The sequence below is a fragment of the Lycorma delicatula genome, chromosome 13 (genome assembly GCF_047948215.1).
Source record: "Lycorma delicatula isolate Av1 chromosome 13, ASM4794821v1, whole genome shotgun sequence".
NCBI lineage: Eukaryota > Metazoa > Arthropoda > Insecta > Hemiptera > Fulgoridae > Lycorma > Lycorma delicatula.
In genome coordinates, this window is record NC_134467.1 from 5,681,905 (window position 1) to 5,696,371 (window position 14,467).

Here is a 14,467-nt window from a genome sequence, read left to right on the forward strand (position 1 = left end):
CTGCAGTATTTGCAGTACAATACTCCCAAGTAAGATGTCAGAGAATATGAGTTATTTTACACTTAGTGACCTTCATGTAACAAACCGCTACATTATCCTCAACTGAATACACTGTGGATACTGAAAGATTCATATTTCCTTATGTATTAATAAAGCAAGAGTACTTTAAAGTACAATGATGTGTGATTTTTAGACATGATGGTGAGGAATAATTGCATTATTTAATTAATAGGGGCTCTTAGATATAAAATAATGATAGTTTTAAATGGCCGCCACATATTTGTTTCTAGAAGTAACAGTTATTACTGATAATTAATATCAATCAACTAATTAAAATACTATTACTAATAATAATAATAATAGTATCAGTGTTAATTAAGTATTTAAACATTTCACATATAAACATACAAATGTTTAACTTGATTGGTAAGTAAAGTATTTAATTATTATGTTTAATTAAATTTCCTGTTATACAAACATATTCAAACATTACATGTTTGAATTCAGTTCAATGGAAATTAGTTAATTGTGACAGGATTAAACTTGAAAAAAAAAGCTTAGTTTTTCAACTACTAAAGTATTGTAATTAATTTTTTGCCAAAGATGTGTTGTTTTCTTTACCTAAATAGAAGAAATATCTAAGTATTAAGAAATGAGATTTCTGGGATAAAATAATATTTTTTCTGGGTGCTGCCCCAGGACTCATAGTTTGATAAATCAGATACATAAAGGTTGTAATATTTTATTTCTGCTAAGCAAATGATCCCAGATATTTGGAGTCAGCATTAGTTTCACAAGGTTAATTTTTCTGCTTTATGTCACCCTTTCTCTATGGCTTGTAATAATTGATTAAAGAATAAAAAATGAAATATTGATAGCAATTTTATTAGATTTTACAATTATGTATCATTTAAGTTCTAAAATGAGCTTATCGTATTTTATTACTTACATAGACAATTATTATTTTAAAATCAGTCTTAAAATAAATTTTAGTTGTAAATTACAAGAATATATCTCATATTTTTAACTTACAGTCAGGTTTAATTTATCCATTAGCAGATTGACAATATAAAATTTAAAAAAGTATACTTTATGCCTATACTAAAAACGTGGCTTATCATAAATATATCATATTGAAAATTATGACTTGCAGAACTAAATAATAAATTACTATACATATGTAATAAATTAGATCTAACTAACATTAAGTAAAATTTTTCTTTCTTTTATTTTTGTTTATATTTGTACAAATGATTAAATCTAAAATTCCTAAGGTTCATCTATAAATATACTTAAATAAAACTTAAAAAGTTGTTTAATCTAATTCCTATCTTAGATTTTAAACTCTATATGAGCAACATTCTCTAAATGATGTACGTTACTTATTTTTAATTTATTTGAGAATTATGGTACCTAAACACTAAATACTATGCGCACTGACTTATGATTTCTGACCATTTTGTTTAAACGATGGTGTTTGGTCAATGAAACTGTTTGCTGGTGGGGATGAATTAGGAACTGAATCTTTTATGAGATCATCTTTATCGATACTTAGTACCGGTATATTTTGCTGCCTTGTTAAATTTCTTTGGAAAAGAGGTGGTATATTCCTTTTGATAAGTCGGTAGGATGAGGTAAAGTAAATCGAAGCTTATCCCAACACCAAGGTCACCCCATTTTAGGTATGTGCTCATTGATACATATGCTTTAAGTTCAGGATCTAAATTATCAGCCGGGCCAACATCACCGTAAAGTATGACAATTACTCTTGCTCTTCCCATACTCAACGCTTGGGAATGTGCTGTTTTGAATTCCATTTTCCCCCAAACACTTTCTAGAAAGTTAGGTGACAACACAACAATAGTTCTACGTGAATATTCAACTGACCGTGCTATTTGACTTGGTATATAATCACCTATAATCCAATCTCTATAATGTAAATGTAACTTAAATTTAGGGGTGCCATTCTCCAGCCCTGGAACCAAATGTTTTATCGCAAAATCTTCATCTCGGTGAGAATAACTTATGAAACCATCATACAGCTTATCACGATCTAGTTCATCTTCAGTAACAAGCCAAAGAAACATCTGATGTGCATAAAGCCAAACTTTTATTTCTTGATTATATCGATAGTAGAGAGCTATAAGAAGACCTACTATGAGCCCAAGAATGCTAATAATAATTATTACGCCTGCTGTAGACGTGGGACAAATTTCATTTACTGTTAATTCTGATATAGATTTTCCTCCCAAGCAAGTTACATTATTCAGATTGTCGATCTGAAATATAAAAACAATAGACAGATTAATAATCATATTTAAAAGATATTAAGACAGAAAAAATCTTGTAAATTAAGAAGTCATTTAATAAAAATTAAGTTAATCAAATGAATTATATATCGCTATAAATCTTAGTTATTTTCAAAAGATATATTTTGTGATTTTTAAATAATTTTTAAAATTATTCTTTATAAAAAAAAAACATATACTTACTAGAAGTCATCCACAAAGGACATTAAAGTTCGGTTTTTAGTGGTCAGTTTGTGACCATTTTAGGAGATTCTACGTTTTACTAATGTAAAATCATTTTACATTTATAAAACTTCCTATGCGTGCACTGACTTATGATTTCTGCTGATTTTGGCTAACCATTTTGTATAATTGATTGTGTACTCGATAAAAATCCGGTGGGGATAAATTAGGATCTCAACCTTTTATGAAATCATCTTTATACTTTAAACCGGTGTATTTTGCTGCCTTGTTAAATTTCTTTGGAAAAGAGATATTTCTAGGCAGTGTATGTTTCTATTTGAACTCTCCATATGTGCCATAGGCTTGGGGTTCATGTCTAAGCCAGCTATAAATTTTGAAAAACTGTACCTATAAAGCAGATTGTCGTGATTGACTGACTTGACTGATAACTGATTTATCAATGCCCAACAAAAACTAGTGAAGATAAATTAATGAAAAATTGTATTCAAGTTTTTTTTTATACTGTGTAAGTGCACATTAAGAAAGGATTTTTTTAAATTCTGGGTTTAAAGGGTTAAAATGGAGTACAATGAAATTTTTACTATTTTTTTAATTTCTCAGTAACAAATGAAGATATCAACTTGAGTTTTGGCACGTGAACTTATGTGTGTGTGTAATAATCTTCATGTGAATATCTAAAAACCAATTTTTAGATTTTTTGCAAAGGGATGAAGAAAGTTAAAAAATTTTGAAAAATGATTCCAAATTTTTCCCATTTCTGATTAGACAATATATTACAATAGTAGATTTGGGCTTGCAATTATTCTTCAGATAATTTCTAAAGATCATTTTTGGTGTTTTTTTTATTTTCGATTTTTTAAGGGATTTGTTCGTGTACTATTGGTAGCTCAACCAATAGCCACGGTTACTGTAGTGCGACCCAGCTGGCTGCACCTGCCTCCAGTTACTTGGCCAAAAAACACTTAAGAAAAATAAGAAACAAAATATGATAACCTCCTAGTGGTGTTTGTAGGGTAATACTAAGAACCAGACTAAATATGGATGGATATAACTACTATTTTTAAGATGAAGGCTGACTAGTTTGAAACCCACACTCTTCAAATCGCTCAGAGTTTTGGGTCCTGTACTGACTAAACTGTGCTTTGAAGAAATTTACCTACCATATAATGATATTTTTTTGTAAACTGAACGAGGTTTAAGTTTTATTTATCAGTATTATTCTCCCAAGCATGAGGATATCGAAGCACATTGGGGGTCCTGGCTAGACAATTGGGTAAGAAAAGTGAGCCCTGACCAGCTAGTTTTTTTTTTTTTACATAATCTTATTCCAACTTATACCCGAGTAAATAATTGCAGTTAATTTATTCAGTCCAGTAAAAATGATGGTGTCTTTTCTTAATTTGAAGTTTTAGTCCAGTACCTTTGATTTCCTACATTAACTAATGTAAGAATTCAATTTTTATTTTAAGTACATTTTCATGAAATTCAGTAAATTTCAATATACTGTTATAAAATATTTCTCCAGACTAAAGGAAATATTTATTAAATATAAGGGTTCATTATGAATTTGTGTAATTTTTAATTACTGATATGGTGATACGATCCCAAATCTATTGCTTCTTAATGTTTAGAGACTATAACTGACTCTACTTCATTTTATAATGGTTATTTTTTTATTTGACTTTTTTCTGGGTGAAAAATGCTTCGGCATTATCGTCACCTGAATTTTATACTGATGAGTCGATTCTGTTCTCATATGCAATATTTTGATCAAGTTTTATGTAAATCAGATCAAACTATGAAAAAACATCCCCTGTTACCATCTTTCTCTATTTCATCACATTCTGTTTTCAAATAAAGTTTTGTTTTTATTAAGTATTTTTAGTAACTGTAATTATTGTGATAGTTTCAGGAAAGACTTCTTACATTTCTGGCCTCAGAAAATATCCATTATAATTTTTTTTTTTGTGTAAATTTACCTTAATGTTTGGTTTTGAAGTAGCTGAATGATACATATTCAATATCCAGTGTTTATTTTCAGAAGTTTTATGACAAATCTGTGTCGATTACCACCGACAGTACGATTAAGAAATTTATTCCCTCTTGGTTATATCAGTCAAGAAATGTCAAGGCTAATCCACCCTTTGTTTTCCTCATTCATTGATCAGGGAAAGTCATCATACAAAACTTATTGTACCGATAATGTTCAATAAAAATTATGTATATGTGAAATTTTGAAATCTAATGAATGAGATGACCTTCATATTTCATCAGTAATGATTTGTCCAACCTTACAAAATTTCAGTGTTGATTTCTTGCTTCAGTTCTTTAATACAAGAAAAGATCATTCAAAACAATCTCTTTTCAGTCTGATAAATTTCAGTGTAGCTTTATTGAATATGTTTTATTAATTCTCACATTTTATTTATAAATATTCTTATCACCATATACTTTACCTATATAAATTTTTATAGTGTGAATTTTTCTTGCGTTAAAATTTAATTACAATTCATGTTTGGCCAAATTTTTTTATATTTTCAATAAATATTAAAATTATATTGTATTGTATTAAAATATTATATTGTTGAGCTAAACGGGAAGTAATTGAATTATCTCATTGGTGGAAGCATAACCAACAAGTGTAAATGTTATTTTCTTTCTAAACAGCTTTCATTTTATACAAAATTTTTAATTTCTCTCAACTTAATTGCTTTTAATTATTCAAAATTTAATTTTATGATTCTCACATTGCCTTTTATTTGGAGTGAAGACAAGTAATTCGTTTTTCTTAGACAAGTTTTTTTCTTAACTTTTTTAGAAACGTAGTTTTATACCATTTTTTTTTGTCTTCAGTCATTTGACTGGTTTTATGCGGCTCTCCAAGATTCCCCATCTAGTGCTAGTCGTTTCATTTCAGTATACCCCCTACATCCTACATCCTTAACAATTTGTTTTACATATTCCAAACGTGGCCTGCCTACACAATTTTTTCCTTCTACCTGTCCTTCCAATATTAAAGCGACTATTCCCGGATGCGTTAGTATGTGGCCTATAAGTCTGTCTCTTCTTTTAACTATATTTTTCCAAATGCTTCTTTCTTCATCTATTTGCCGCAATACCTCTTCATTTGTCACTTTATCCACCCATCTGATTTTTAACATTCTCCTATAGCACCGCATTTCAAAAGCTTCTAATCCTTTCTTCTCAGATACTCCGATTGTCCAAGCTTCACTTCCATATAAAGCGACACTCCAAACATACACTTTCAAAAATTTTTTCCTGACATTTAAATTAATTTTTGATGTTAACAAATTATATTTCTGACTGAAGGCTCGTTTCGCTTGTGCTATTTCGCCTTTTATATCGCTCCTGCTTCGTCCATCTTTAGTAATTCTCCTTCCCAAATAACAAAATTCTTCTACCTCCATAATCTTTTCTCCTCCTATTTTCACATTCATTGGTACATCTTTGTTATTTCTAATACATTTCATTACGTTTGTTTTGTATTTGTTTATTTTCACGCAATAGTTGTTGCGTAGGACTTCATCTATGCCGTACATTGTTTCTTCTAGATCCTTTTTACTCTCGGCTAGAATTACTATATCATCAGCAAATCGCAGCATCTTTATCTTTTCACCTTGTACTGTTACTCTGAAGTTCTGCTAGTTCCATGTAAAGATTAAAACGTAACGGGGACAGGGAACATCCTTGTCGGACTCCCTTTCTTATTACGGCTTCTTTCTTATGTTCTTCAATTGTTACTGTTGCTGTTTGGTTCCTGTACATGCTAGCAATTGTTCTTCTATCCCTGTATTTGAACCATAATTTTTTTAAAATGCTGAACATTTTATTCCAGTCTACGTTATCGCATGCTTTTTCTAGGTCTATAAACGCCAAGTATGTTGGTTTGTTTTTCTTTAATCTTTCTTCTACTATTAATCTGAGGCCTAAAATTGCTTCTCTTGTCCCTATACTTTTCCTTAAACCAAATTGGTCTTCTCCTAACCCTTCTTCCACTCTCCTCTCAATTCTTCTGTATAGAATTCTAGTTAAGATTTTTGATGCATGACTAGTTAAACTAATTAGTTAAACTGTATTCTGTATTCTTCACATTTATCTGCCCTTGCTTTCTTTGGTATCATGACTATAACGCTTTTTTTGAGGTCTGACGGAACTTTTTCATAAATATTACACACCAGCTTGTATAATCTATCAATCGCTTCCTCACCTGCACTGCGCAGTAATTCTACAGGTATTCTGTCTATCCCAGGAGCCTTTCTGCCATTTAAATCTTTTAATGCTCTCTTAAATTCAGATCTCAGTATTGTTTCTCCCATTTCATCCTCCTCAACTTCCTCTTCTTCCTTTATAACACCAATTTTAGTACAATTTGTCTAATTACTGTATTTTATAGTCAACAAGTGTGAAAATCATTAAATAAAATATTTATTATTAAATATGCAATCATTATGGCTATACTTAAAATAATTTATTCTGATATTTACTGTTATATTAGGCGATAAGCCGGTCAAAGTTATTTGTGAAATGTTATTTGAGGGAAGTGGTAAAGTCGTGATATACTTGAAACCTTCATCTAATTCTAGTGGCAGTGATGATAAATAATTTTTTGCTAAATATAGCTCAGTATGATTAACATTTTTATATGATTTAGTGTAGAATTGTAATATTCCAAGAAGAAAGTTTCGAGGGGAAAGTTTTTATCCTTAGTTCAGTGCAATCGATAATCAATCCTTCCTCTTGCGGGCGGTAGAAACATTTCCATTCTTTTGGACATTTAGTACTAGATTCGTTTATTATTTTGACTTAATTTACATGTTAGAAGTTTTGATGGCACCATATTCCAGTACAAACCTTCTAATTGCTTTGGTCCAGAACATGTTATTTGATTATTTGAAATGATATCAATCAAATAATAAGCTTCTGGTGTTAGAGTTCCCTCAAAAAACTTTTTAAGGTGATAATTTCTATTGTCACATAATAATGGATTTCCAATCAGATTAATTCTAGCACTATGATTTTCTAATGTTTTGTAATGGTGTGAAGTTGATGAATTCGATTCATATTGTGCAAGTGCCAGTAATTCCATCGGCTGAAGATCAATCACTGAAATATTGTTGTATGATAAATCAACTGTTCCATAATTCTTTGAGCGAAAATGAAGATCATTAGCCTAAAAAAAATTATAATTTAACGTAAATATGTTAATTTATAACAAAATAGTTTATTAATATTAAAATATGACATAGAAAGACGTTCAGTCAGAGAAATATATTTATAATAGTAGTGACAACCACAACCTTATGAACCACCAGATGGTAATTAACATAAGACTGTTAAATTGGAGCCATGAGAAAGCAAATAATGCCCTCTACAACACAGGAAGTATTTCAGTACTCAAATCATCTTCATTAAATAGTACTGATGTTATAATAAGTTACTAATGTTTTATTCTTAACTATACATTTTATAATATTTGGCTAAGAACACATTATCCTGGTACGATAAGCGCTAATTACATTTTAAAGTGAGTTGTTGTTTTATTGAATAGTATTAAAATTGATAAATCGCTATTTAAATAAAAGATATTTACCAAAGCTATATTGCTTTCCCCACATCAACAACCAACTCTATGATCTTTTAAGGAAAAATAATACTTTTTATATTGCGCCTACTTGTGTGCTCACAGTTTATTGTTTTATCTAATTATCTATAAAGGATTATTTCTGTCGCTTAATTACTAATGTCAATATTGCATTCAGTGTATATCTATTTTATTGCCAACTCTAATAAAAAATTCACTAGGTGATTCATAACTATCTCTGCTCATCTGTCATACCCTTATTCTTTAGCATTTTGATTTTATATTTTCTGTATACGCAGTTTATTGTTTAATCTGTTCTAAAAATTTTAAGTATTAAGTTTGTTTTATCTTTTGTAATACTTATTTAAACATTGACATCTGGATAATTTATCTTTTAATTTAATACACTTTCTTAGTTAAAAAAAGAAGTAGGGTTATGTTTTTAACTGACCAAGGCTTAGCTTTACAGAAATTTAATAGTCTTAGCAGTATTTTTGGCATATTCAATTCCTTTATTCAGTTTATTGATAATGAAAACATCATTAATGTTATTTTTTTTATGGGTATAGGCCTTTATTTATTTATAGAACTAGAATCTTTTTCGTTAATTAAATCATTAAAACAACTAAAATCTATCTTTACATTGTAACTTATTTTTCTGTTTACTGTTTAGAACTATCGTATGGTCTAAATGCTCTGGTTGTAATTTAAAGCAAGGTTATCTTATCTCTTTTAAACAAATAGTCTGCAAATGATCTTAAACTTATGTTGGCCTCAAAGTAATATTAACTTGTGATTTTTATCCCTGACTATTCTGTAGGATTTTATACTTATTTATTTTATTATTGTTATTTGGTAAATTTATATTCCTGTCACCGGATAAGATAAATTTTTTTTTAAGGCTGAGTAATAATGATTACAATTAAAAAACAAGAATTATTTTGACAATCGATTCAATCTGTAAAGCGGTTGAGACAGAAAAAATATGAAAAATAAACTGCAGTTTTTTAATCTTATTACCTAACTCAGAAGATTTAAATTTTCTTCGATCTAAACTAAGGTTCTCCTCATAAAACTGTTATATTCAGTTTCTGTACTTAATGAATATAATTTTTTATCTGGATGGTGAGCTTCATTCAAATATTCATATTTCCAATAAAACAATTTTTTGATGTTCTTTTGTTAGAATAAAAAATGAAAAATCAAACGTTTTTCTTAGATTTTTTGAATCAAACAAATTGAATTTGGAATTTTCCTTAAGTTTTATTGATTTTGATTCACCTTGTTTCTGAGTTGTCTACTACCTTCAGTTTCACTGTTACTATTCACTAACTAAATCATCAGTTTTATTTAAAAATTGGTCTCTTTTGTCATATGCTCTTTATGCATTTTTGTTTCATACCCTTTTTAGTTAATGAAAGATTTTGACTGAGAAGCCCAAAATATACCCTAGTAACCCGGTAATATTCTAATCTATAGTGGCCATAATAAACACCATATTAGGGAAACTGTTTAAACATTGGTCATAGGACTTTTCTCAAGTCTTTACCTTCTTTTATTCTGCTGGACTAAGTTGTCTGTTTTTAAACTGATTATGCATCTGATGTAAACAGGTGCATCTCTACTTTTTACTACTTGATTATTTTAATATCTGATTTAGGCATCTTCTGAAATATTCTTTTTGTTGAAGATATCTTTTGTTAGTTGATAGGCTTATTTTAATATTCTCATTCGCGCTTGATTGGCTTTTTTTATCTAAACCATTAATTTGGGTTATTTCTCCCATATATTTAAATTTGTTGAATTTATTGATTTTCCCATATTTTGTTATTTTGCAACTTTAGGGAATCTTGGATGGTTATGAATTCTGTCTTTTTGGTAAATGTTTTTAGCCGTAGTCTGCGATTAATTAGATTCTAATTTGAAGTCCTTTTGAAAGGATTTTGTATGTCATAGGTAAGAGGTTAATCCTTTTGTAGTTATTTACTTCTGTATCATTTTCATATTTGTGTAGTGGATGTATTAATGGAATTTTTTCGAGTTTTCCATATCTCTTTCTTAAGTTTTTTCTTTGCTGTTTGCATGATTCTTTTGTAATTCTGCTGCAATCAAGCCATCACCTGTTACCTTGTTTATTTTCTTGATGAGTTTGTCTATTTTTATTTCCTTATGTGTTTTTGATTTGTCAGTTCATATTGCTGAATTTTGGAATTGAAATCTTACCTTAGGTTCCTCGTAGTTTAATAGTTTTTCAAAGTACTTGCTAGAATTTTGTTGCTGTCTTTAGGATTTTTAACATTTAAATTTGGATGTTAATATTTAACAAAAGAAAGGTTTTTGTGATTTTCTCATGTAAAACCTTGCACATTAAAGTCGTCTAATAATAATAATAATATAACAGTCGCTGATCTGTTAATGTGTGTTGTAAGTCAATTAGAGTTGCAATTTATTTTAATTTTATAAATTATACAAATAATCATAAACATATTTAATTTGTAGCATTCATATTTTGTTTTGTATTACAGGATTTAGTACAACTGAAAGAGGAACCGCTAGATGTTATTAATGGTGATATTGAAAAAGATCCTTTAGCAATTGAAGAGACCAACTTGGTTAAATTAGAAAATTTTAAAGTTGAAAATGAAAGTGTCACCTTAAAAAAGGTAAAAACTAATTCAGTTTTTAAAAGAATAGTATAATATTGTGAATAAACTTACTTCTCAGATTGCTCAGCAGCTCAATATAAAAATCGTAAAAATTTTGTGAATTTAATGTATGATGAGGATGACTTTGGTCCAGGGGCAGAATGACATTCGTTTGCCACATCACATTAAAAAGTGCATTTGTTGGTTTTGGTGATAGTCTTAAAAGAAAAGATTAACATCAAAAGCAAGTTTACAACGCCCATAGCAAGATCAAGTAACAACAGTCACTCAGCTTTATTATTAGGCTTGGTCAAATATTAAAAATATGAATTTCATATTTGTTTCAAATGAAAAGTATTTAGCAAAACGATGGCAATCTAAGGTACTCAGAAGTTGCGTGCTTTTTTACCAGTCAGGAAAGGATATTTTAAAACAAAAATTATTTCCAGAAATGAAGAATATGAACAACTTAAAGTTTTGCACGAAAGAGAAGTTGGTTTTCCTCAAATTTATGATATAAAAGGTTTTGTCTTGTGCATTATAATGGTGCTTTGTGGTTAGTTTGTGTATTATCTAGAAAAGAATCAACAGAAGAAGCGGAAGTAAGTTTTCCTCACTTTCAAGGTCCATCTCCTTTTTATGTTTTTCCAGCACACAGTGATATTCTAATATTACCTCGACAGGAAATACTAACAGAAGTTAATCCGTAAACTGTTTCTGGACATAGATACACATTATCTGAAAAGGAAATTACTTGGGCAAATGAAAAACTTCATTTGGTATTTCAAATAACCAAATAAACACTTTTAAAATTTAACTCGATACTAGAATGTTCTTGGTATAATTTTTAAGTAGCAATAATTAAAAGCCAATGAAAATATCAGATTACATTTATTAAATCATTATAAAAAATTTAATTATTTAGAAGCATTACTTTGAAAAATTAATTGGTACGTTACCATTCTCTCTTTTTCTGATTAGGTTCTGGAATCGCTGCAAGATATTTCTTCAGATGATGATATATATGAATATAAATGGAGTTTAGTCTTGTACAGTCTCAGGTTGACCATTCCTGAGATAGGCAGTTAATTGTAACCCAATACCAATATCCTTAATCTAGTAAAATTCAAATCTGTATAAAAGTACATATCTGTACTCCCTTTACTAGAATTTGAACCTTAGAACTTTCTTTTAAACAGATTTGAATACTAGGTCATTAATAACTGTTTTCCTTTTGCGGTTTAGTTTCAAATATAACCAGACATCTTAGGAATGGTTGACCTGAGATTGTACATGACTAAATTTCATTTACGTTCATACATATAATCCTCTGAAGTAATACGTTACATTCCAAAGACTAATTAGAAAAAGACAGTACATTAGCGTTATTCAATACATAAGTGCTGTTGATTTATTTTATAAAACTATTGTTAAAATTAATATAAACTAAATATTATTTATTTAAAATAACTGCTACTGGAGTGAAACTGTTAATTTAAGAATTTATAAAACTTTAATTTGAAATTCTTACTGATTTGCCTTACTTTCTGTATACTGTGTAAGATTTTAAGATTGTCAAAATGTACAAATCACGAATGCCGTAACTGTAATTATTTAAAGATCTGCTTTATTATATTTTAATTATTAGTCATACAGATATTATTAATATTATTGTATCTCTTCTATTAGAAGAGATAAGTCTTGAGAATTATATTTTATACATAATTATGTTTTATACTTGTGTTTTTATGATCACTTAAAAATGTTTGAGATTTATTGTTTTATTGTTTATGTTTGAGATTGAAGATTGTAAAGTAAAGTAAAATGTTAATGGCCAAATGATGAAGAGCTTGACAAACCACACAGTCAAACTCCTGGCCAGCATAGTTGTACAGTCCAAATATTCACCATGTTTTTTTTTTTTTTTTTTTATGTAATATTCTTTTAAACAATTGATTGTTAAACTTTTTCACCCACCACCCACATTGAGAATCAAAACGTTTCTAGCTTAAAACTTACCATCTGTTAAAAATAATAATTGCAGTTCTCTTAAAAACAGCAACTGCAATTGTTTTTAAACGTGGCATATCCTATTTCTGAGTTGAATGTTACACTTTAAATGAGAGCAATTAAAATGCATATTTAATTGTATAGTTATATAACTATATATATATAGTTATATAACTATATATATAATAGTTATATAACTATATATATTATAGTTATATAGTCATTCATTCTAATTTTTTCAGGAGAGCAGAAAAACCTTTGAAATTGAATTAACAGAATGTAATATAACAGTTATATCATAAATTTAATCTAAGATTTCTAATTACCTGTATTTAAGATAAATTCTTTTTTTCATCTATTACTTGCTTAGAAGATTTCTTACAATTCAAAAAACATGTAGGTTATGTCAAACAATGGTGATCGGCTACATAGGGCGTTTTGAACTTGGTTGTTTTAGTTATAGTTGAAAAATATGCTTTGAAAAACAGCTGTCTGCCTAGAAACTTAATTTTGCCTGCTCTTTTCTTGAACTGAAACCTAATACAAGTGTTCATGATATTATTAGGTTTATATTATAAAATGTTTTTCTGAATTATTGAAATTACTAGGAAACAAAATAATTGTAGAGATAGAATGTAAAGACGTTACTTACAACAAAACACTTTCATTTTTTAGATAACAGTACAAAAATACATTATAAGAGATATTTAATTGGTTAATTACCATTAGGTTTACAAACTAAAAATAAACTAATGAATAACTATTGCTTCATTAGTACACTGAAAATATAAAAACATTCTTAAAAATTAAAGACAAAAAAAATATAGTAACATTACAAGAGATATTTAATTAGTTCCTTATCCTACTGACTTGTATTATAACTAATCAGACTTTTATAAACAAAAAATTAAACTTTGTATTGAATTATTATAATAAGGTTTGCTAACTAAAAATAAAACTAATGAATAACTGTTGCTTCATTAGTATATTGTGAAAATATAAAAACGCTCTTAAAAGTTTAAAGTAACAGTTCTATACATTATAGTTTTACATAAATGTACAGTATAATATTATTTTATTAAAAATATTAATTTGTTGACACCTGTCTTTAAATTTCTTTTTACCTTAACATGTTCTATTGCGCTCCTCTTTTTCTGCATAACTGAATGGAAGACCATCATAGAAGGGCCAAAAATCTTTATCTATAACTTCTTTAAGCTCCTGGAGATTTTGATTTTTTTTTTGTGTCACTCTCTCTCTCTCTCTCTGACAGAGAGGTTATCTCTCTCTTAGAGAGATCAGGTTCAAACCTACTAAACGTTAGTTGCTTTTATACGGATTTAAAAACTAAACCATGCATACTGATATGCTTTGGTGGCACCTTATTTCTCAGGAATGGTAGGCCTGAGTACATAATTACACATTGTTTACGCATCATGCTGATCCAATTGGACCATGGTGACGTTACTTTGTTGTTCATTTTATTACAACTCACACATTAAGAAAATAAAACTCATATTTGTAATAGTTAAAACTCATATTTGTAATAGTTTTTGTAAATTCCATAGATAGTAAATTGGTATAAAAAAATGTTCAACAAGATTTTTCATTTCCTGGCATATTTCTGTCTTAATTCTTTGATTTTATTTTTTTAATTATGGTTTTTAATCCCTTTTTGTTCTTTATTTTAGTGCAAAACCATGTTATTATGCCCTTTA

General features: G+C 28.5%; 1 protein-coding gene and 1 pseudogene across 5 annotated transcripts in view; one reads left to right on the plus strand and one right to left on the minus strand.

The window, feature by feature from the left end:
* The window catches only part of LOC142333570 (uncharacterized), an 85,721-nt gene that overhangs the window by 55,504 nt on the left and 15,750 nt on the right, over positions 1-14,467 (plus strand). For 4 of the 5 annotated variants that reach the window (XM_075380875.1, XM_075380877.1, XM_075380874.1 and 1 more), the window contains one exon: positions 10,620-10,757. In XM_075380875.1, the coding sequence (XP_075236990.1) occupies positions 10,620-10,757 (138 nt within the window). Of the gene's footprint in view, positions 1-10,619; positions 10,758-11,720; positions 13,592-14,467 lie in introns of those variants that run through there. The other variant, XM_075380878.1, reaches the window with a different exon arrangement.
* On the minus strand, positions 1,320-8,340 carry LOC142333973 (protein toll-like; annotated as a pseudogene).